This window comes from Pipistrellus kuhlii, unplaced genomic scaffold (assembly GCF_014108245.1).
Source record: "Pipistrellus kuhlii isolate mPipKuh1 unplaced genomic scaffold, mPipKuh1.p scaffold_m20_p_64, whole genome shotgun sequence".
NCBI classification, from domain to species: domain Eukaryota; kingdom Metazoa; phylum Chordata; class Mammalia; order Chiroptera; family Vespertilionidae; genus Pipistrellus; species Pipistrellus kuhlii.
Genome location: NW_023425567.1, coordinates 1,272,108 through 1,293,808, shown reverse-complemented (window position 1 = coordinate 1,293,808; position 21,701 = coordinate 1,272,108). Strand labels below are relative to the sequence as shown.

The 21,701-nt window shown below is 67.9% G+C and overlaps 1 protein-coding gene across 1 annotated transcript in view; it reads left to right on the top strand.

The window, feature by feature from the left end:
- Positions 1 to 1,490: 1,490 nt before the first annotated feature.
- Positions 1,491 to 21,701, top strand: part of PARVB (parvin beta) — a 54,692-nt gene continuing 34,481 nt past the window's right edge. Inside the window, exon 1 of the mRNA XM_036420225.2 lies at positions 1,491 to 1,645. Coding sequence (XP_036276118.1) covers positions 1,543 to 1,645 — 103 coding nt within the window. The 5' untranslated portion in view covers positions 1,491 to 1,542. The remainder of the gene's footprint in view (positions 1,646 to 21,701) is intronic.

Below are 21,701 nucleotides of genomic sequence, written 5' to 3'. Positions count from 1 at the left end.
GGCCGGAACCGAACCCTGGTCCCTTCAGTCTGCAGGCTGACGCTGTAGCCAAGCCAGGTAGGGCGAGTCACGGCATTTTAAACAGGAGTGTAGGCATCCCTGCAGTGCTCACGTGGCAGTTAGCAGATGACAGGTGTGAGTCCTGTGCGTCCGCTGGGAAGCCGGACCCCGGACGGAGACTCAGACACAGTTTCCCAGGCGCCTCTGCGGGCGCCCAAGCCACCTGGCTCCCTGCTCCTGGGCCCGGCATTCGCCCCTCTTTCCCAGGCTGCCCTGCTGCTCACCCTCCCCTGGTCACAGCTCCCCCCGGGGCCAGTGTGCGCCCAAACAGGGAGGCGGGTGTCTGTGGGCCACCCGAAACTACACAGCATCTGGTCCGTGCATTTCTGAGCGGACCCTGTCCTGTGGGTGGGGAGCTGAGGGTGGCGGGCAGCACCCCGGCACAGAGCGCGCTGCCTGGCCCGGACTCTGCCAGCACCCCTGGCTTCTCAAAAGCCGAATTCACTCCGTCTGGGTCCTCCCCAGCTTGGTGAGCGACGCCCCAGATGGGGCCATGGAGGCCTCCGAGACCTCTGAGCTCGCTGCCCCAGACCCCAGCATCCCACTGCTGCCCACGTGTGCGGCTGGTGTCCTGTCCGTGCCCTGGCCCCACCTCGGGGCTGTTGGCACAGCTTCTGCTCTCCGTGGCCCGTGCTTCCGTCTGTCTCTGCAGCCGTGGGTGCCAGGCCGCGGGTCCAGGGGCTCAGGGTCCCCCCACAGGGCGCTGACCTCATGCCCTCTGCCCCTCACCGTCCACCCAGCATCTGCCGTTCCGGCCCCGCCACATCCCCACGCGAGGCCCACGCGTGCTCTTGTCCCTTCCCCTCCGCTGCGGAGACTTCTCTTCCTTCCCCGAAGGCAGGTGAGGGCTTCTGCACCCCAGTCCCGGGTCAGAGGCCCCCCTACAAGCCCCCTGACCCCCGAGTCCCCCCTCCTACGCCCCCCCCCCCTTCTCTCCCCTCCCCTTCCGGGCTCCTGACTGTGTGACTCCGGCATCCCCTGTCCCTGGGGCCTGGCTCCTGGGTTACAGGGCTGTCCTTGGGGTCTGCCCCCTCCCCCCCAAGACCGGACAGTTCACAGGGGTCCCCCAGCCCAGGCCTGGCTCCGGGGAGAAGCCGGCAGCGAAACGACCCGTTTGCGGGTTATGTGATGCACGTGGCCGCCCGCTCCCCATGGGCATCAGCAGAGCCCGGGGGCTCGGGGCTCAGGCCCGCAGAACAAAGGGGCGCAGGGTGGCGGGGGGGGGGGGGGGTGTCCGGCTCAGGCCCAGGGGCAGCCCGTCCTCCGCGTAGACAGTGGGGGGCGCGCGGCGTGGGACCGGCGGCGGCCTGCGGGCGGGAAGGGCGACCAGGATCCGGTCCGGACAGACCTCCGGCGGCGGGCGGCGGGGCCGGGCCGGGGCGGGGCGGGGGCCGGCGCCGGGGCCGCGCCCTCCGGCCACTCCCCGGGGCAGCGACCCGGCGGCTCAGAGCGTTGCGCCCGCGGGAGCCGGTGCCGCGGCCCATGTCCCTGCGCTCCTCGCCGCTGCGGACCCCCAGGATGAAGAAGGAGGAGACCTTCCTGGGCAAGCTGGGCGGCACGCTGCGGAGGAAGAAGGCCCGCGAGGGTGAGTGCGCGGCCCCGACCGCCACCCGGTCCCGCCGGCGCCACGGGTCTCCGCGCCCTGCGCCCCACGCACCGCCCCGGATCTCCGATCCCCGATCCCCGCTCCCCGCTCCCCGCCGGGGCCACGCGCCCCGGATCCCCGCTCCCCGCTCCCCGCCGGGGCCACGCGCCCCGGATCCCCGCTCCCCGCTCCCCGCCGGGGCCACGCGCCCCGGATCCCCGATCCCCGCTCCCCGCCGGGGCCACGCGCCCCGCGCACCCGCCCCGGGCCCCGCCTCCAGGCCGGCGGCGCGCGGCTGTGACCTTTGGCGCCGCCGTCACCCGCTCCTCCCCCTCCGGACCTTTAAGCCGCGGAGCTGAGCTCCCGGGCGGCTCCCGCCCCGGAGAGTGTCCCGCCCGGGCCCCTCCGCCCCGGAGAGTGTCCCGCCCGGGCCCCTCCGCCCCGGAGAGTGTCCCGCCCGGGCCCCTCCGCCGGGGCGGGGCTTGGGGCGAACAGGGCGCCGGGCCGGGAGCGCGGGCCAAGGGCACCGCGGGCGGCGGCTCCTGCGGCCCTGGCTGGGCCCCGTCCCCGGCGGCCCGGGTCCGGGGGGGCTGGATGGGGGGATAGGCGGTCAGCGGAGGGACAGGGCGCAGAGCGGGCGGCCCGCGGGGAGGGCGCTGCCAGGAAGGGCCACCGAGACCCGTTCCCGCCCGCGGAGGGGTCACCGGCGCCGGCGCGCGCCCCGCGCTCGGGCTTCGCCGCTGTCCTGGGGACTGGGGGGAGGGCGCTGTGAGAGGCAGGTGCCCAGGGGCGGCCTCGGGCGGTTGTGGGAAAGGAGGGACCTGGAGGCGGGTGTGCAGAGGCTGGTCTCCTTCCTGGGGAGTCTGCTGCACCCCGGCGTGGGCATAGCTCGGGGCGCATGTCCCCCTGACACACCCAGACAGGGCACGCACTGAACCCCACTGTGGTCCTTAGGCTGGGGACACAGTGCCTTGGGGATGCTGCACCCCATGCTCGTTTCCTCCAGGGTTCGCTCTAACCAGTGAGGGCATCAGGTCCCAGAGGCAGGGCCTGGTCAGGAGCCTCTCCCTGAAGGACCAGACAGAGGCCGGGATGAGGCCCGGGAAGGCATGTCTCCTAAAGGAGATGGCAAACTGCCCCTCATCCCCGCTGTCCTCCAAGTGCGTTCCCCCCCCCCCCCCGACTGTCCTTGTCATCCTGGCTCTGGGGGAGCCCAGGCAGTGGTGTTAGCCAGACCCAGGGGCCCCTGATAACAGGTTCCGGAAGGACCCCTGCCCCCCGCAGTCAGCTAGGCGGCCTGGGCCCCCTGGGCCAGGAAAGGCAGTGCTCAGACAGCAGGTCAGCGACACGTCCGGGCTGTTCCCGTGTCTCACAGGTGCCATTTCCGCCCTCGGAATGCCAGGAGCACGGGCCTGGGGCCATGGACGGGTCCCCAGTTCCAAGGGGGGTACCTCTGGCCCAGCCTCCAGACGTGTGTGAGCCGGAATATTTGGGGCCAGTCTGCTTTCACATAAATGCACCAGGCACCCCAAGCTCACGTCATTCAGGGGCCATTAAATAGGCAAAGCACCTGCTGAGGAGCAGGAGACGTGGACACAGCCGAAGGAACAGACACTGTGGCTTTTGTGTTGTCTGCTGGGTCCCTTGCCTCGGTTCTCAAATTTGGGGTGCCTGGCACCCTCAGGGGTTCCCCCATAGAAACCAAAGGCCTACAACCATAACTGGGCCCCGATGTGGGGATGGGGGAGGGCTGGTCTCTGGGAAGCGGGGAAGGAGCAGAGCGGAGATGAGCTGTGAGGCTAGGGACCCGGGTCCTGACTCCAGCTGCCCGCGCCCCCGCAGGCCCGGGCCCGAGCTCGCCCTCGTGCGGGTCTGGAGGCCGGTGAGCTGGAGCGGGGCCTGGCACAGACGCTGGCCCTGCGGGAGGGCGCTGATTTGCCACCGCAGGGCGGTCAGGAGAGGCACTTGGAGGTGTGCTCGGGGCTGCCAGTGTGGCCTGGGTTTCGCGTCCTGTTTGTTAGAAAGTTCAGGAGCGGGTGTGTGTGTGTGTGTGTGGCGGCCCCACAGCACCGCCCAGAATCAGAGGCCGGTAGCGTCTGCCCGCTGGGAGGACAGCGTTTTGGGGCTGACAGGGCACGTGGGGGCACGTGGGGGCCCCTGCGGCTTCCAGGGGCGTCACTGCAGGAGGGTTTGCTCCGCGCCGGCACAGCCGGCAGGAAGTGTCTGGGGGTGAATTCTCGGCGTGACTCAGGCTCATACGCTCTGCGCCGTGTCACATGGGGCCGTTCAGAAAGTGGAACTGGGACCGCCGGCACCGAGGACGGAGGCGGGCGCTCGGAAAGGAAGCCGGAGCCCCCTGGGGCCGGGGCGCTCAGGGGCAAGCTGCTCCGAGCGGGTCCGCTGTGCCGGCTCCGAGCGAGGCGGGAAGAGAGGCGCCCACGCGAGGTCCCCCTGTCCCTCGTGAGGTGCCCTGTCCCCCCGGAGGGAGGCCCCACAGGTCCCTCTGGCCAGGAGGCGGGCGACGGAGTGCCCAGGGATGCCCGGCTGCTGGGTGACACCTGTGAGGCCAGCTCCGGGCCCGTGACCCTAGAGGGGAGGGCTGGACAGTCCACTCCATGCATGTGCCACGCGAGGCCCCATGTCTGCCCAGCCACCCGGGACCAGCGCAGGACTGCAGAGCCGAGGCCACCAGAGCCGAGACCACCAGAGCCGAGGCCACCAGAGCCGAGGCCACCGGAGCCGAGGCCACCAGAGCCGAGGCCACCGGAGCCGAGGCCACCGGAACCCAGGCCACCGGAGCCCACACCGAGGCTCTCCGTGGGGAGAAGCATCAAGGAAATGCGAGTCCCTGGCATCCTGTTTGTTGTTATTGTTACTAAACATATTTTCAGAGTGGAACTAGGGTCCCATTTCCTTTTCGTGTGGTGGGTGCCATCCGTGTGTCTGCTTCGGTCTGGTCAGCCCTCTGGCCTTTGTTTAACCGTTGGACGTCAGGGGTTCCTGGTGTGCTTGGTTACGTCTCCTTCATCGGACGCCGTATTTCCTCCGTGTCCGAGCCTGTCTTCTGTCCCCCGCCCGGGGCGCCCGCTGAGCAGCTGGTCAGAAATAGTAACAGCTAAGCCAGACGCTGCCCGGGGCCTGCAGCCAGCTCTAAAGAACTCGCCAGGTGGCTGCGACCTTGAGCCCAAGGTCGGTGTGTGCTGGGTCCTTCGTGGACTTAAATTACTTCCCGGAGAGGAACCCCCGTCCTAAACCGCTACCTGCTCGTCCCAGGAGGGGGGGTTCCCTTCGGAGCGCCCCGGGTGCCAGTGGACAGCTGTGTGGACGCCACGGGAGCCAGCCCGGTGGGGGGGGAGCCCCTCATTTTATGGCTGAGGAAGCAGCCTTCCCTAGGACCGTCCCAGCTCCTGCTGCGGGGCAGAGTCGCCCGGCGGGAGGCAGAGTGCCTTTCGGGATGGTTTGCACAGAGAACTGGGGGGGCGGGAGGGGAGGAGAGAGGGGGGACACAGTGAAGGGATCTCCATGTCTTGTTGGGTAGCAGGTCCCAACAGCCCCTCCACTTCCCTTTAAAAGGAGAGGCACAATGTCCTTCTCTCTGGCAGGACAGAGAGAGGCTTTGTCATGCCGTCCCCTCCGCCCGGCGGGTAGGACCGGGCGTCCGCCCATCTCTGGCAGGGAGCCGGCCGCCTGCTGGAGGGCCCTTCGGGAGGGAGGCGCCATCCTGGGGAAGGCCGTGGACTCCTGCCCTCTGAGAAGGGAAAGAGAGCGGCCGGTAAGACGTGGAGGAGCCGTGCACGTGGTGGATTCTAGAATGTTCTCTGGGAAGAGAAGCCAGGAGAAGTAGATCCATGCTGAGACCGGTTTGGCTCAATGGATAGAGCATCGGCTTGGGGACTGAAGGGTCCCGGGTTCGATTCCGGTCAAGGGCATGTACCTTGGTTACTGGCATATCCCCAGTAGGGGGTGTGCAGGAGGCAGCTGATCCATGACTCTCTCTCATTGATGTTTTTCTAACTGTGTATCTCTCTCCCTTCCTCTCTACAAAATCAATAAAATATATTAAAAAAAAAAAAAAAGAAGTAGATCCTGGGAAAGGACCCAGGGGGTTTACCTGTCCTAAGACGTCCCCGGAGATAAACTTGAGCCGGGCAGGTGTTGGGACATTTAAGTCGTTGCTAGCGAAGAGGCTGCTCTGTGCATGCAGGACCGAGGGCAGGCCTAGGACCGAAAAGACCAGAAGCTTCATTTCAGTTTTAAGCGCTCGCACAGTGATTCCGCTAACTGTGGAGGACTCACAGCACGTGAACATGTGCAGCTGCAGATCACGGCACTTTGTTACTCACACACGCTCCCGGGGCTGCGGTGCAGGCTGGAGGGGACCCGGGGTGCTGTCCTCGGGGTCCGCAGCTGGGCTGGTCCGGTCGGAGGCAGGGCCGGCGCCCCTCACCTGGAGCTCGCTCTCCTCACAAAGGGGGGTACCGGCCGTCCTCTGTCGTCTGCTGGGAGCGGAGCAAGGAGGGGCGGCGCCTGCCGATGACAGAAGGACGTGCCTGTGTGGCGGCCTCGACAGGCCAGCATGTTGGCTGTCAGGACCCGTTTGTAAAGCCTGTTCTGTACGCGCAGCCGTTCAGGTGGCTGTCAGTGAATGACGTCAGTGCATGCGTGTTCATCCCAAGGGGGCGAGGGGCTGTGTGTAGTTATCCAGGGAGAGTACATCACGCACACAGATGGTTACCGTGTTTCCCCCAAAATAAGACATCCTCCGAAAATAAGACCTAGCGCATGGAAAGATAAGACATCCCCTGAAAATAAGACCTAGCGCAACTTTGGGAGAAAAAATTAATATAAGACACTGTCTTATTTTCGGGGAAACGGTATCTTAGCGAGTCCCTCGGAGTCAGTGACTGACGTTCAAACCCTTGTCTCTGGGGTCACACCCACTTCAGGGCAGTGGGGAATGTGTCCTTAATATCACACCTTACGTTTCAAGAAAGTTAACTCGAACCTTTTAAAACCTTTTTAACATTGTTACCGTATTTTCCGGGTAATAAGATGACCCCCCTAGTTTTACAGTTAAAACATAGGTTTAGGCCTATATTCGCTGTATAAGACTACCCCCCACTTCAAAGAAAAGTCTTACTTTATCGTCAAGATCTGCAGGTAATTTTTGTGCAATTTTGCTCTTTTGCCCCCGATTTTCGGTTGACTTTTTTTCGTTTCAAAAGTCGTCTTATACGCCGGAAAATACGGGTAGACATTTTAAAAACATTTTATTTTTATTTTATTATTATGTTTTTAAATATATTTTATTGATTTTTTTTTACAGAGAGGAAGAGAGAGGAATAGAGCGTTAGAAACATCAATGAGAGCCGGGACCGGTTTGGCTCAATGGATAGAGCGTTGGCTTGGGGACTGAAGGGTCCCGGGTTCGATTCTGGTCAAGGGCATGTACCTTGGTTACTGGCATATCCCCAGTAGGGGGTGTGCAAGAGGCAGCTGATCGATGACTCTCTCTCATCGATGTTTCTAGCTCTCTATCTCTCTCCCTTCCTCTCTGTATAAAATCAATAAAATATATTAAAAAAAAGAAAGAAAGAAAGAAACAAAGAAAGAAACATCGATGAGAGAGAATCATCGATCAGCTGCCTCTTGCACCCCCCCCACCCCCAACTGGGGAATGTGCCCGCAACCAAGGGACATGCCCTTGACCGGAATCGAACCCGGGACCTTTCAGTCCGCAGGCTGACGCTCTATCCACTGAGCCACACCGGTTTCGGCTTTTAAAACATTTTAAAACATTTCTGTATGTTACTATAGAGTGTTTGGACCCCGTGGACCTGTGAGTTCTCTGCAGACCCTGCCACCCGAGAGGAAAACACCCAATGCGTCTCCTCGGGGCCGTTGCCCTCTGCCTGTGCCTCTGTCCGGCTCCGCGCGGCAGTGACTCCTCGGGGCGGGGAGGGGGCACGGGAAGCCCCGCTGGTTTCCTCTCCGGCGGGCGGAGGAAGTGGCCTTCAGGAGGGAGGCGGCGGGCGTTGTCCTGTTTCCTCTGGCTGTTATTCCAGACGCTGTGTCTCCGTGGCGACAGGAAGCTGAGGCTGGGCCCCGAGGGACCGCTTGGTGCCCGCGCCTTCCTGTGCCCGGGGCGGGCGGGCGGCCTCTCTCGGGACTCGCTGACGCTCTGGGATCTCCTGGCAGCTGGCTGGCCTGCCCGGTCCCCCAAGTGGCAGGTCTCTGTGGCAACCTCCTCAGGAGAGGAGCTGGCTTTGCGATGCGGCCTCGCTCGGGGGATGGGAGGTATCGCACTCCTGCCGGTCGTCAGAATAATTCAGGGACGTTTACCGTCTAAGCGGGCGCGCACCTGCCCAGTGGCCGGAAGGGCTTGACGGACCCTCCCCCCGGGGCTGTTGCCGGCCTCGCTGTTCTGTTTCCAAACCTGCGGCCCCATCGCGTGCCAGACGAGCCCGAGAAGCCTTTTCTCCATGCCGAAGGCTTTGCGTCGATGCACAGATCACCGTTCAGCGCCCGCACGGCGGCAGAAAGACGCTCTGAGCCTGGGAGCGCGGTACAGACAGCGGCCCCCGGGGATCTGCCGTCCCTGCTGCCCGCGTGGGGAGAGAACAGAGACCGGGACTCATGGGGCTGGAGGTGCTGGGGCTCCCCCATCCTCGGACCCTCCGTGCCGCCTGCAAACCAGACTGTCCCCCTGGCCCCTCACTGCCCGGCTGTGGGCGGCAGCCGGTCCTTTCCTCCGGTCCCGACGCCCAGTGTCCGGCCGCGGGGCCTGTTGGGCTGCATGCGTCACCCTCTGAGGCGTGGAGCTTCGGGGTCTCCCTCGTGTGTGAGGCAGGGACTGTGGGGGATACCAGCCCGTTTCCAGGCAGAGGGGAGCCGCAGGGTGTCCGTGGCGGCCGCCGGCAGGGGCCAGGCCCGCTCACACGCTGCCCCGGGGTCTGTGCTGCGTCTCCCCGGCCTCTGCTCCTGACGGGCCACAGGGGTCCTGGGGGCGCTTGGGCGAGGGGAGGAGACGCACAGCAGCTTCCTCGTTGGAGCTGAACCTGGAAGCAGCTCGGGTCCCGCCCGCGGAGGGTGGGGGAGGGGCGGGCAGTGCTCACAGACGGAACTTCAGGGGCAACGGGAGGGAAAAGGTGCTGAGACACGAGGCTCTGCCCACGAGGCCGCGGCCCCGCCCGGCCCCACCGCCTGGAGCCGTGCAGACAGCACGCTGGTCGCTGGTCGGGGCGGCTGCCTCGGGGCTGGGCTTCCCGGGCAGGAGGGGTTTTCTGTTCTGAAAGTGTCCTCTCTCCTGCTGGGGGTCTGAGAAAGTCGGGTACGTGTGTTTGTGGAAATCCATTGGCTGAGCACTACATACGTGCATTTCACTGCATGCAAATTTTACCAAAAGAGAGAACTATCCTACATCATAAAACCCTAAAGAGCAAATGGTAAAACGACTGGTCGCTAGGTTGTGCACTGACCACCAGGGGGCAGACGCTCAAGGCAGGAGCTGGTGAGTGCAGCGCGGTGGTGGGAGCCTCTCCCACCTCTGCTGCCAGCGGGCGGTGAGGAGCGAGAAGTCCTGGCCTGTGAGAGGGTACCGGCCGGGCTGAGGGGACCCCCCCACCCCCCGCCCCAGTGCACCGGGCCTCTGGTCAGTATACGGAGCGCGAGTCAGTATATCCCTGTCCGTCTGCAGTTTGTTTTGAAAAGCACGAAAGGTAAGACGGCGCGGAAGCCCCCAGCAGCCCCCGTCCCACGCCTGTGAGCAGGCCACCCACACGGGAAGGACGTGGCGGGCGACTCAGTGCGGCCTCGGCTGGGAGAGGCGCTGGGGAGCCGGTGGACGCGGGTTCTCGCGGAGGGAGCGGCGTGCCGCCCGGAGGAGGCCGTGCCGGCGGCACAGGCTGAGCGAGGGGGCTGCAGGCCGAGGAGGGGGCTCGGACTCCGCGGGAGGAGAGACCTTCTCCCCACCCCTCCCGGCCCTCAGCCCGCTTCCAGCCAGGGAGCCCACTGGGGACTCGGGGCCCCAGAACCACAGGAAACGCAGGCGTGTCTTCCTCAGCCACCGGGTGCGTCGTCACGGCAGCTACAGGTCGGGCCGCTGGGAGACGGACGGACGGACGGATGGACGGACGGAGGGTGCTTCATGAACAGCCCAGAGAAGTGTCGGCCGGACACCCAGCCGTGTGCTCAGGGGCTCAGGGTCCAGTCGCTCCGTTCCATGCGTTTGGAAGTTTTAATAAAAGCTGTTGGGGGCAGTGCGAGGCCAGGCCGGTCCGAGCCGCCCCCGGAGTCAGCCGTGGTCCCCATGGTCACTGCGGCCCCTCCACTGTCCCCCTCGGACAGAGGCCCGAGGCCAGAGGGAAGGACCAGCCACCGGCTCCGCCGTGAACGGGCGGGGCTCAGGCCCGGGCGAGCTGAGGGGGGGGGTGTCGGGGTGCCCAGGGCGAGCTGAGGGGGGAGGTGTCAGGGTGCCCGGGGCGAGCTGAGGGGGGAGGTGTCGGGGTGCCCGGGGCGAGCTGAGGGGGGGGGGTGTCAGGGTGCCCAGGGCGAGCTTAGGGGGGAGGTGTCGGGGTGCCCGGGGCGAGCTGAGGGGGGAGGTGTCGGGGTGCCCAGGGCGAGCTGAGGGGGGGGAGGTGTCGGGGTGCCCAGGGCGAGCTGAGGGGGGAGGTGTCGGGGTGCCCAGGGCGAGCTGAGGGGGGGGAGGTGTCGGGGTGCCCGGGGCGAGCTGAGGGGGGGGAGGTGTCGGGGTGCCCGGGGCGAGCGAGGGGGGGGGGTGTCGGGGTGCCCGGGGCAAGCTGAGGGGGGGGAGGTGTCGGGGTGCCCGGGGCGAGCTGAGGGGGGGAGGTGTCGGGGTGCCCGGGGTGAGCTGAGGGGGGAGAGGTGTCGGGGTGCCCGGGGCGAGCTGAGGCGGGGGAAGGTGTTGGGGTGCCCGGGGCAAGCTGAGGGGGGGAGGTGTTGGGGTGCCCGGGGTGAGCTGAGGGGGGGAGGTGTCGGGGTGCCCGGGGCTAGCTGAGGGGGGGGAGGTGTCGGGGTGCCCGGGGCGAGCTGAGGGGGTGGGAGGTGTCGGGGTGCCCGGGGGCGAGCTGAGGCGGGGGGAGGTGTTGGGGTACCCGGGGCAAGCTGAGGGGGGGGAGGTGTTGGGTGCCCGGTGCGAGCTGAGGGGGGGAGGTGTCAGGGTGCCCGGGGGCGAGCTGAGGGGGGGAGGTGTTGGGGTGCCCGGGGCGAGCTGAGCGGGAGAGGGGAGGTGTCGGGGTGCCCGGGGCGAGCTGAGGGGGGGGAGGTGTCAGAGTGCCCGGGGCGAGCTGAGGGGGGGAGGTGTCGGGGTGCCCGGGGCGAGCTGAGGGGGGGAGGTGTCGGGGTGCCCGGGGCGAGCTGAGGGGGGGGGGAGGTGTCGGGGTGCCCGGGGCGAGCTGAGGGGGGGGGAGGTGTCGGGGTGCCCGGGCGAGCTGAGGGGGGGGAGGGGAGGTGTCCGGGTGCCCGGGGCGAGCTGAGGGGGGGGGTGCCAGGTGCCCAGGGCGAGCTGAGGGGGGGGTGCCAGGTGCCCAGGGAGGGGGGCACCTGTCCTCTCCGATCCCAGTGCTGCTGCTCCAGGAACGTCTGTGCTTTGCGAGGGGAAGTGTGTTTGGGCCGAGGCTCCGGACACCCTGTGGGCAGTGTGAGGGGTTTTACTGATGGAGCTTCTGTGGGAGCGGCACACAGATTCCAGCCTCGCCGTGTGCAGGGGGCTTGGCGTGTGCTCCCGGGGGCTTGGCGTGTGCTCCTGGGGGCTTGGCGTGTGCTCCCCGAGGGCTTGGTGTGTGCTCCTGGGGGCTTGGTGTGTGCTCCCGGGGGCTTGGCGTGCGCTCCCGGGGGCTTGGCGTGTGCTCCCGGGGGCTTGGCATGCGCTCCCGGGGGCTTGGTGTGTGCTCCCGGGGGCTTGGTGTGTGCTCCCGGGGGCTTGGCGTGCGTTCCCGGGGGCTTGGCGTGCGTTCCGGGGGCTTGGCGTGCGTTCCGGGGGGCTTGGCGTGTGCTCCCGGGGGCTTGGCGTGCGTTCCGGGGGGCTTGGCGTGTGCTCCTGGGGGCTTGGCGTGCGTTCCGGGGGGCTTGGCGTGCGTTCCCGGGGGCTTGGCGTGCGCTCCCGGGGGCTTGGCGTGTTCTCCCCGGGGGCTTGGCGTGTGCTCCCGGGGGCTTGGCGTGTGCTCCCGGGGGCTTGGCGTGCGCTCCCGGGGGCTTGGCGTGTGCTCCCGGGGGCTTGGCGTGTGCTCCCGGGGGCTTGGCGTGTTCTCCCCGGGGGCTTGGCGTGCGTTCCCGGGGGCTTGACGTGTGCTCCCGGGGGCTTGGCGTGCATTCCCGGGGGCTTGGCGTGTTCTCCCCGGGGGCTTGGCGTGTGCTCCCGGGGGCTTGGCGTGTGCTCCCGGGGGCGCTGCAGGGATGCCTCTGCACTTAGCGTTCGTTCCTCCCGGACCGCTGGGCTGCCTCCTGGCTGGGGGACGTGCTCCGGGGAAAACACCTCCTCTCGGGTGCACCCTCGGGGCTCGATCGGAGCCGGAGGTGTCTCCCCGGGACTCGCTGTCTGCAGGGTGCGAGCCGGCAGCCACCACAGGGAAGCAGCCCGAGGGCGTCAGCAGACACGTGGCTGAATTCCGCGCGGCCTGTCCTCGAACGAATGTCATTTGGCAAAAGGAACATGTTTGCTGTCACGTGGATCGGCCTCAGACACGGCAGGTGAAAGCAGACCTGTTTCCCTGTCCCTGAGCCCGATGGGCAGGCCACCCCCTCTCTGTGCCTCAGTCTCCCTGTCCTGAGCCTGATGGGCAGCCACCCCTCTCTGTCCCTGAGCCCGGTGGGCAGCCACCCCTCTCTGTGCCTCAGTCTCCCTGTCCCTGAGCCCGGTGGGCAGGCCACCCCCTCTCTGTGCCTCAGTCTCCCTGTCCCTGAGCCCGGTGGGCAGCCACCCCCTCTCTGTGCCTCAGTCTCCCTGTCCCTGAGCCCGGTGGGCAGGCCACCCCCTCTCTGTGCCTCAGTCTCCCTGTCCCTGAGCCCGGTGGGCAGCCACCCCTCTCTGGGCCTCAGTCTCCCTGTCCCTGAGCCTGATGGGCAGGCCACCCCTCTCTGTGCCTGAGCCCGGTGGGCAGCCACCCCTCTCTGGGCCTCGGTCTGTGTCAGGCCGGGGGAGTGCCGGCCGGTGGGGGACTGTCCACACTGAGAGGCGGCGGTGAGGCTGGCGGATCCTCGGTGGCTGGCGCACGCTCCCCGCTTCTGCTCTGCTCTTTTCTTTAAACATTTTCTTTGGCTGCTCGTCTCCACTTGGCAAAAACGCTCAGCCCGTGAGCGTGTAGTTCCACTTGCTGGAAAATTAAATACACCGGAGAACACATTAAATTAGGGGATTCTCAGCTGTTGACCGAGTGAATTATTTTTTGAAAAATGTTCCATGCCAGTGGCGGCACGCGCTGTGAATGCTCGCCGGCCGGGGTGACTATGAGCCGTGATGGAGGGAGGATAACACGGTCTGCGATCTGCCTGCTGGCAGGACACCAGAGCGAGGGGGAGGGCGTGCGAGGTCTCGCCACCAGCAGGCCCAGTAGGCCGGTGGGGGGGGGGCCGGTGGGGGGGGGGCGGCGTGGGGCCGGGAGGGGAGGCCGGCGTGGGGGCCCGGAGGCCGGCGTGGGGGCCCGGAGGCCGGTGTGGGGCCGGGAGGCCGGTGTGGGGCCGGGAGGCCGGCGTGGGGCCCGGGAGGCCGGCGTGGGACCCGGGAGGCCGGCGTGGGGCCGGGAGGGGAGGCCGGTGTGGGGCCCGGGAGGCCGGTGTGGGGCCGGGAGGGGAGGCCGGTGTGGGGCCCGGGAGGCCGGTGTGGGGCCCGGGAGGCCGGTGTGGGGCCGGGAGGGGAGGCCGGTGTGGGGCCGGGAGGCCGGTGTGGGGCCGGGAGGGGAGGCCGGTGTGGGGCCGGGAGGCCGGCGTGGGGCCGGGAGGCCGGTGTGGGGGCCCGGGAGGCCGGTGTGGGGCCTGGGAGGCCGGTGTGGGGCTGGGAGGGGAGGCCGGTGTGGGGCTCAGGAGGCTGGCCCGGGAGGCCAGCGAGCGGGGCCCGGGAGGCATCCACGGGCCTTGGAGCCGTGACCCCAGTGTATCAGCGCCCGCAGACCAGTCTCGGGGGCACCAGGGGAGGCAGGATCCCAGCTGCGGTGGCCATGCATCTGAATCAGGCCAGACGCCGTGTCCCGGGCCTTGGTCCAGCCCCGGCCTTTCCCTGGCCCCGCGGGGCCCGTGCCCCTTGGTGACCTGGGCTCACAGCCCTGGCCTCTGTGTCCCCGGCCTCCGCCCTGTGTCTGAGCCCGCGACCTCCTCGCCGCTGGTCACACCTCTGAGGCCCCAGAGCCACACACGGTCACGGTCACAGGGTCCGGCGGACATGACCTTGGGGACATGGTTCATGTGCGTGGTGAGTGCCCAGCCCATGGTTGTCTATCGCCGTTGCTGTTGTTTCCTCGGGGAGGGCGTGATGGGGAGAAACACGCAGTGGCTCCCGCGTGTCCTGGTTCTGCTGGTCCCCGGTCCGGGGCGGTCCGGGGCCCGGCCAGCTCCGCTGTGAAGGGAGGGCGGGAGGATCGGTCTTGTTCTCCGGAGAAAGGCCGAGCAGCCGGTGTCTGCCGGGCCCGCCGCGCACACCCAGCAGCCGGCGGACAACTCCGCTTTGTGGTTCCGTTCCGTTTGATTGGAACCGCTCAGTGGAGTTTCGGAGAGAGGACGGGAGGGAGGAGCATGGGTCGGCTGCCTTCCACACACCCTGACCGGGTAATGGAACCCACAACCGGGGGCTGTGCCCTGAGCGGGACTCGAACCCGCCACCTGTCGGTGTACAGGCTCACTCTCCGCCCACTGAGCCACCGGGCGGGGCTCAGGCACACGGTTTTCCATCCGTAACTCCAGCAGCCGGTGTTCTCTCTGACACGCACGCCTGGACCCCCTCCCGCTGCCGCTGTCAGCAGGGAGCGTGGGCGGGCGCCCGGGGCCTGTCCTCGCATCTGCCTCCCCGTCAGGAGCTCAGCGCCGCGTGTGACAGGAGCGTCGCCGTGTCATCAAACAGATGCCGGGACGGCTGTCACTGGCTTTAAATAGCTCCGCCATCCTGCCGGCTGCTGCTCCGAGCGGAGGGGCTGTGGGCCCGCCCCGCCCGGCCCCTGTGCTGGCTCCGTGTGCGGGAGAAGGGGAGGGGCACGTGGTTTGTGGGTGACCATCACAGGGGGCCTTTCTCAGCATCTGCGGCCAGAAGACCCGCTTTCAAGAGTGAACTGCCAAAAGCCGGTGTGGCTCAGTGGATAGAGCCTGCAGACTGAAAGGTCCCAGGTTCGATTCTGGTCAAGGGCATGTGCCTTGGTTGCAGGCACATCTCCAGTGGGGGGTGTGCAAGAGGCAGCTGATCCATGATTCTCTCTCATTGATGTTTCTAAATCTATTTCTCTCTCTTCCTCTCTGTAAAAAATTAATAAAATATATTTTAAAAAAAGAAAAAGAAAAAAAAAGAGTGAGCGTCTGACCATTGGAGCCAGAGACTTGGGCTGAGCCAGGAGCGCGGACATGGGGGGAGGGAAGGGGGGTGAGCAGGTGGCTGACGGGGAGCTTCGGGGCCCACCCAGAGACCCCCACATTTCGTCCCGAAGAGCGTGAGGAAGCGAGGTCGCCAGCGCTGGCAGATGTCACTGTGACAGAATCTACCTGGCGTCTCCGAGTCCGGCCGAGGGGGGAGGTTAATGTCACTCCAGGAACAGGGCCCAGGGGAGCTGACAGAACATTGTAAACCGGCTAGACTTAAACAAATCTTTTTTTTGTTAATCCTCAACCGAGGACATTTTTTTTTTCATTAATTTTGAGAGAGAGAGAGAGAGAGAGAGAGAGATCCATGTGAGAAAGACACATGGATTGGTCGCCTCCTGCGTACATCCGGACCAGGCCGGGGGTGGAACATAGAGTGGAATCTGGAGCCTCCAGTCCGTGGGCCAGCGCTCTAACCACTGAGCCGCCAGCCAGGGCCAGACTTAAGTGGATCTTAGAAAAGGTGGAGGAGACCAAAACCGGTTTGGCTCAGTGGATAGAGCGCCCGTCTGCAGGCTGAAAGGTCCTGGGTTCGATTCTGGTTAAGGGCATGTACACTGGTTGCGGGCACATCCCCAGGAGGGGTTGTGCAGGAGGCGGCTGGTCGATGATTCTCTCTCATCGATGTTTCTAACTCTCTGTCCCTCTCCCTTCCTCTCTGTGAAAAAATCAATAAAATATATTAAAAAAAAAGAAAGAAAGAAAGAAAGAAAGAAAGAAAAGAAAAGGTGGAGGAGGGCGAAGAGGAGTCAGGAGCCGGGGAGGGTGCCGGGTTCGGTTCGCGCCTTCCCAGTGCCGTCCTTCTCGCAGACGCGGTCCTCGTGTCCTGAGCTGTCCCCTCGAACGCGGCGGCCAGCAGCGAGACGCCCCGGGGGACGCACAGACTCCGGCGGGGTGTCCTGGGCCCGAAGGGGGGGGAGGTCTGCTCCCCCAGCCCCCCCTCCAGCCCCTCCGGGCCCCTCCCCGGGAACGGAGCAGGGAGGCAGCCGGCCGCCCCCACAGTCTGGCTGGCTCTCGCCTTTGCTTCTGGTATTTGATTTCTGTTGTCATGGAAACGGCTGACAAACGTGCCTCATCCAGGCTGGTCCTCCTGACGGGGACGGGGACGGGAGGCGCAGGTGGGCGAGGCGGCGGCTGTGCCTGTCCTGTCTGCTCAGGGTGGGCCGGGCGTGACCTGTGCACCTCGGGGAACCCCCCCTCCCCTGGCTGGTCCCTGGCCCAGGCCGGGATCGGACTGACAGCGGCGGGTGCATTGCTCCCTGGTCACCGAGCCTCGTGCTGTGTAGCCACGGCTCGGACCCTCGGCCTTCGGCCGCGGCGGGCGGTTCGGGGGCAGCGTGCTCGCCCGCGGCCGAAGGCGGTGCCGGAAACAGCCTTTGTGGTGGCCGGGCTCCTATCTCCACGGCCCAGGCCCCGCGGCTCCGGCCCAGCTTCCTCAGGCCCCAGCCTGTGCCTCCAACTGCTCCCCCACCGAGCCCGGGGGTGTCCGTGTCCGGTCTCCGCCAGCCCCCCCCGCGCCCCTGCGAGAGTCTGCGCCGGCCTGCACCCCGGCTCCGCGCCCACCGCCTCACCAGTGAGTCCCCCTCCGCCGCTGCTCAGCAGGAGCCCCCGGCCCACGCCGCCCGGAGGGTGTGGGGCCCGAGGCCGCGGCCGCCTGGCCGGGGAGCCCAGGGCGCGCTCGGAGGGGACGGGGCGGTGGAGGGACACGGGGGAGGTGTCACCGGCGGGCGCTGGGTCTGGGGCCGGAGGCGGCCGTTTGCAACTCTTCCAGGATCCACTGCAGCCAAGGCTTCAGGGGCCCGGCTGGGGCGGGGGCTGTTCCCCTGGCAGCCGGCGGTCAGGGCCTGCCCGGCTGTGTCACACCGGACGGACGGACGGACGGACGGACGGACGAGAGGTGGTTCTCTGTTCCCGGAGGCGGGCGGGGAGGGCCTGGCGCGGGGGGCCTCGGCGGGGGAGGGGAGGGGGCAGCTCTGTCCGCCGCGATGGGCGCGGCTGTGGCGCGTGGCGGTCGCTGGTGCTCGGTGTTCCCGCCTGTGAAATGGGCACAGGGCCGGGGGTGGGTTCTGAGCGGGTAGCCCCAGGGGCTGTCCCGTCTTGTAACGTGCGGCCTCGGGCAGTCCTCTTAGCAGCTTCGTTTTCTCTCTGAGGAAACGGGCCCAGGGAGGCTGGGGAAGCAGCCGGTCACACGGCGAGAGGGCACGGCGTCAGGGGGCGGCCGGGGCTCCTGGCCCCGGCACCTGGGGGGCTGGGAGAGGCGCTGGTGACCGGACACCCCTCAGGCTCTGACGGAGGCTCCCGCCAGCCCTCCCTGTCCGCGGCGTAAGGAACGGGTTTATTCCTTCGGGGGCTGTGCCAGGCCCACGGCCACGGCGGCCAGGCCGGCCTCTCCCCGGAGCGGGCTCTGTGGGCGCGGGGCCTCCGGAGGAGCAGCTGAGGGGGCTCCGGGGCCAGGGTGCAGGGGCGCTCCGCCCGCGCGCCAGGCCCCGGACAGTGGCCTCCCGGAGCCGGCAGCGCGGGCTCACCAGCCGGCGGCCTGTGGGCTGGGAGGAGGCCGGAGGGACAGCCCAGCCGGCCCCGCCCTGGGACGGACTCGGTCCCTCTGGCTGTTCCTGACCAGGAGCTGGGTTTCTGAGTTCTCACCTCCTCTCACCCGGGAGAATGCAGCCCCAGGAGCACAGGCAGGGCGCTGAGAAGTCCTGCAGAGACGCCCTTTACCTGCTGCACCAGTGCCCCTCCGCTCCCCTCCCACCTCTCCACTCCCCCAGCACCCTCCGCTGCCCAGCACCCTCTGCTCCCCAGCACCCTCCGCTCCCCAGCACCCTCCGCTGCCCAGCACCCTCCGCTCCCCAGCACCCTCCGCTCCCCAGCACCCTCCGCTGCCCAGCACCCTCCGCTGCCCAGCACCCTCCGCTCCCCAGCACCCTCCCCACCCAGCACCCTCCGCTCCCCAGCACCCTCCGCTGCCCAGCACCCTCCGCTCCCCAGCACCCTCTGCTCCCCAGCACCCTCCGCACCCAGCACCCTCCGCTCCCCAGCACCCTCCGCTGCCCAGCACCCTCCACTCCCCAGCACCCTCCGCTCCCCAGCACCCTCCGCTGCCCCAGCACCCTCCGCTCTCCCACCACCCTCCGCTCCCCAGCACCCTCCGCTCTCCCAGCACCCTCCGCTCCCCAGCACCCTCCACACCCAGCACCCTCCGCTCCCCAGCACCCTCCGCTCCCCCAGCACCCTCCGCTCCCCAGCACCCTCCCCACCCAGCACCCTCCGCTCCCCAGCACCCTCCGCACCCAGCACCCTCCGCTCCCCAGCACCCTCCGCTGCCCCCGCATTCCTCGGCGGGAGACTTGTGGGAATGGCACCCTTCGCGCCCGCAGACCTGCTGCCCCGCCCCTCCCACCCCAGGGAGCCCGCGGGTGGGGCAGCTCGGACTGCGCTGCCCCCCTCTTCTGCTCCGTGTGGGCACGAGGCGGCACCCAGGCAGTGACTGCGGCTGCGCCCAGGCCATCCCTCATCACACGCTGGGTGCTGGGTGCTGGCCAGACCTCAGCCCCCACACAGCCCGGCCGAGGGGAGGGGAGGGGGGAAGGGAGAAGATGTGAGTGACGGCCAGAGCCCTCCCCGAACCCCTTCCTTCATCGGGGCCGGGATCCACCCGCCTGGCCCTCGCTCAGGGGCTGCGAGCTCGGCCACCTGTCGGCCGCCCTGGCCTCCCACTGCTGGCTGTGCTGGCAGGGTGAGCACTCTGGGCACCGGTGACAGCTGGACAGGCAGGCGGGGCCGGACCAGCCGGGTGTGAGCCGCACCCTGTGCCGCTGACAGCTGCCGCCCGCGGCCCCCCTAGCCCAGGCCACAGGCGCCTCTGGCCACTCGCTCACGGCGGCGGTGGGGGCAGCAGCTGCACCAGGGCCTCTGCTGGTCAGAGGCCTCACCGTTAGGGGACTGGCCTCTCTCATCTCCCAGAGGGCCCTTCCCGGTCGCCCCTCCGAGTCCCGGTGGCCTTCCTGCCCGGAGGTCGGCACACTTCGCTATGGTTTGTATTTCAAACAACCGCCCCTCTGAGCCGGGCGTCCTGGGCGCTGTGGGTCCCCCTCTGAGCCGGGTGACCTGGGCGCTGTGGGTCCCCCTCTGAGCCGGGGTGACCTGGGCGCTGTGGGGGCCCCTTTGAGCCGGGGTGACCTGGGCGCTGTGGGGACCCCTCTGAGCCGGGGTGACCTGGGTGCTGTGGGGGCCCCTCTGAGCCGGGTGACCTGGGCGCTGTAGGTCCCCCTCTGAGCCGGGCGTCCTGGGCGCTGTGGGGGCCCCTCTGAGCCGGGTGACCTGGGCGCTGTGGGTCCCCCTCTGAGCCGGGCGTCCTGGGCGCTGTGGGTCCCCCTCTGAGCCGGGGTGACCTGGGCGCTGTGGGGGCCCCTCTGAGCCGGGTGACCTGGGCGCTGTGGGGTCCCCCTCTGAGCCGGGGTGACCTGGGCGCTGTGGGGGCCCCTCTGAGCCGGGGTGACCTGGGCGCTGTGGGGGCCCCTCTGAGCCGGGGTGACCTGGGCGCTGTGGGTCCCCCTCTGAGCCGGGCGTCCTGGGCGCTGTGGGTCCCCCTCTGAGCCGGGGTGACCTGGGCGCTGTGGGGGCCCCTCTGAGCCGGGTGACCTGGGCGCTGTGGGGGCCCCTCTGAGCCGGGTGACCTGGGCGCTGCAGCGTGTTGGCCGTCTTGGTCTCTACATGAGATGCCAGCAGCAGCGCCTGCCTCCTCGTGTGGCAACCTGAGTGTGTCGGGGCCCGCCCGTGTCCCCCGTGTCCCCCCATGTCCCCCGTGTCCCCCCGTGTCCCCCCGTGTCCCCCCGTGTCCCCCCGTGTCCCCCCGTGTCCCCCCGTGTCCCCTGTGTCCCCCCGTGTCCCCCATGTCCCCCAGGGCGGGCTGTCCCCCTGTGTCCCCCGTGTCCCCCCGTGTCCCCCCGTGTCCCCCGTGTCCCCCGTGTCCCCCAGGCGGGCTGTCCCCAGGAGCTCTGAGCTCGGAGGAGCCGCCTCTGTGGACGGCGCCCTCAGGACCCCCCCCCGGAGAGGGAGGGCGGGGAAGAGATGACCCCCCTGCCACCGTGACCTTTCCTCCTAGGCCCTGGGACCTGGCGCCGAGGTCTCCCTGGAACACACACATGCACACATGTGCACACGCGTGCACACGCGTGCACACATATCCAGGCTCTGAGGCAACCCCCTGCCGCTCTTTTAAACAGCCGTCAGAGCCGCAGTTGGCGCCTCCCGCCCTGTGCTCTCGCCCAGCGTGGCCTCCTCACACTGACCCGCCTGTGCCCACGGAGTAAAGGCCCCGGTGACGTGGGCACCGCGAGGTCCTGCCCTTAACCCCACGGCCACGGCCTCTCGGGCGTGGATCCTCGGGGGCCGGGCATCCTCCAGCGGCCACGGGGACCCTGGCACAGGAGCAGGCAATGGCTCCTGGGGGCTCCGAAAACAAGCGCCAGGAAGGAATGGCAGGGCCCGGAGCATTTCCCATGAGCTCAGGGTGCCCCCAAGGGCAGGGATCCGGCAGCACAGACACACACACACACACACACACACACACACTCCTCACGGAGCGCGCTCAGAGCAGACGGACCAGCCCGGCGCCATGGGAACTGAGTGTGGGTGGCAGGAGGGACTCTCCATGGGCCTGTGTCTCCGGCCGCTCCCCCGGGGCGTCCGCCAGGAACACGGGGGCTGTGGGCAGGGGTCTTCGCCGTCCCCGCCTCGAGCGCTGCACCCGCTCAGGATCTGTCTGCGCCCGGGCCCCGGGGACGCCATCAGGCCCCCTGGGCATCTCAGGTGGGCACGGAGCACCCGCACCAGGGCCGCCCCGAGGCCCCCCGTCTTTGAAGGTGCCCCTCTGCCGTGGAGATGGCCCTTGCTGGCTGTCTCTCTGGCTTGTACCGCTGGCGCCGGGCCACTAGAGGGCGCCGTCGGGGCGTTTTCTGCGAGCTCCTCCCGGGGTTCCTCCCGCTGCAGTGATTCTGCTGCAGGTGCACGCTCAGCCGCGCTTTAACGTCTTAATGATTTAATTCTCTTATTTTCTCGGCAGAGCGCACTGCGGGCTTCCCCGGGGCCGCGGGACATGCTGATCAGAGTAATTAATACGAGCTCACGCACAGGGCCTGCCGGCCGCGCTCCTCCGGGCTGTTCTCTCCGCTGCTAAGCAGGTCCTCGCAGCGCCTGAGCCCGGGGCTTCCCTGCGGGGGCGACACGATTGGCCGCCTCGATCCTCGGGCCCACAGCCCGCCGCTGGGCTTTCCGGATAAGTCTGAGTTCCCTCTGGGTGTCAGACACACCCCCTCTTCCCCCCCCCCCCCCCCCCCGCCTCCTCTGGGCTCTGTCACTGATCATCGATTCACGGCTGACGTAGGCTGCAGCCGAGAGCGGTTTCACGCACTCAGCACCGGCACCATCGCTGGATGGAAATAGGACAAACCTCCGTCTCCCGAACCCAGGGAGCCGGACGCCC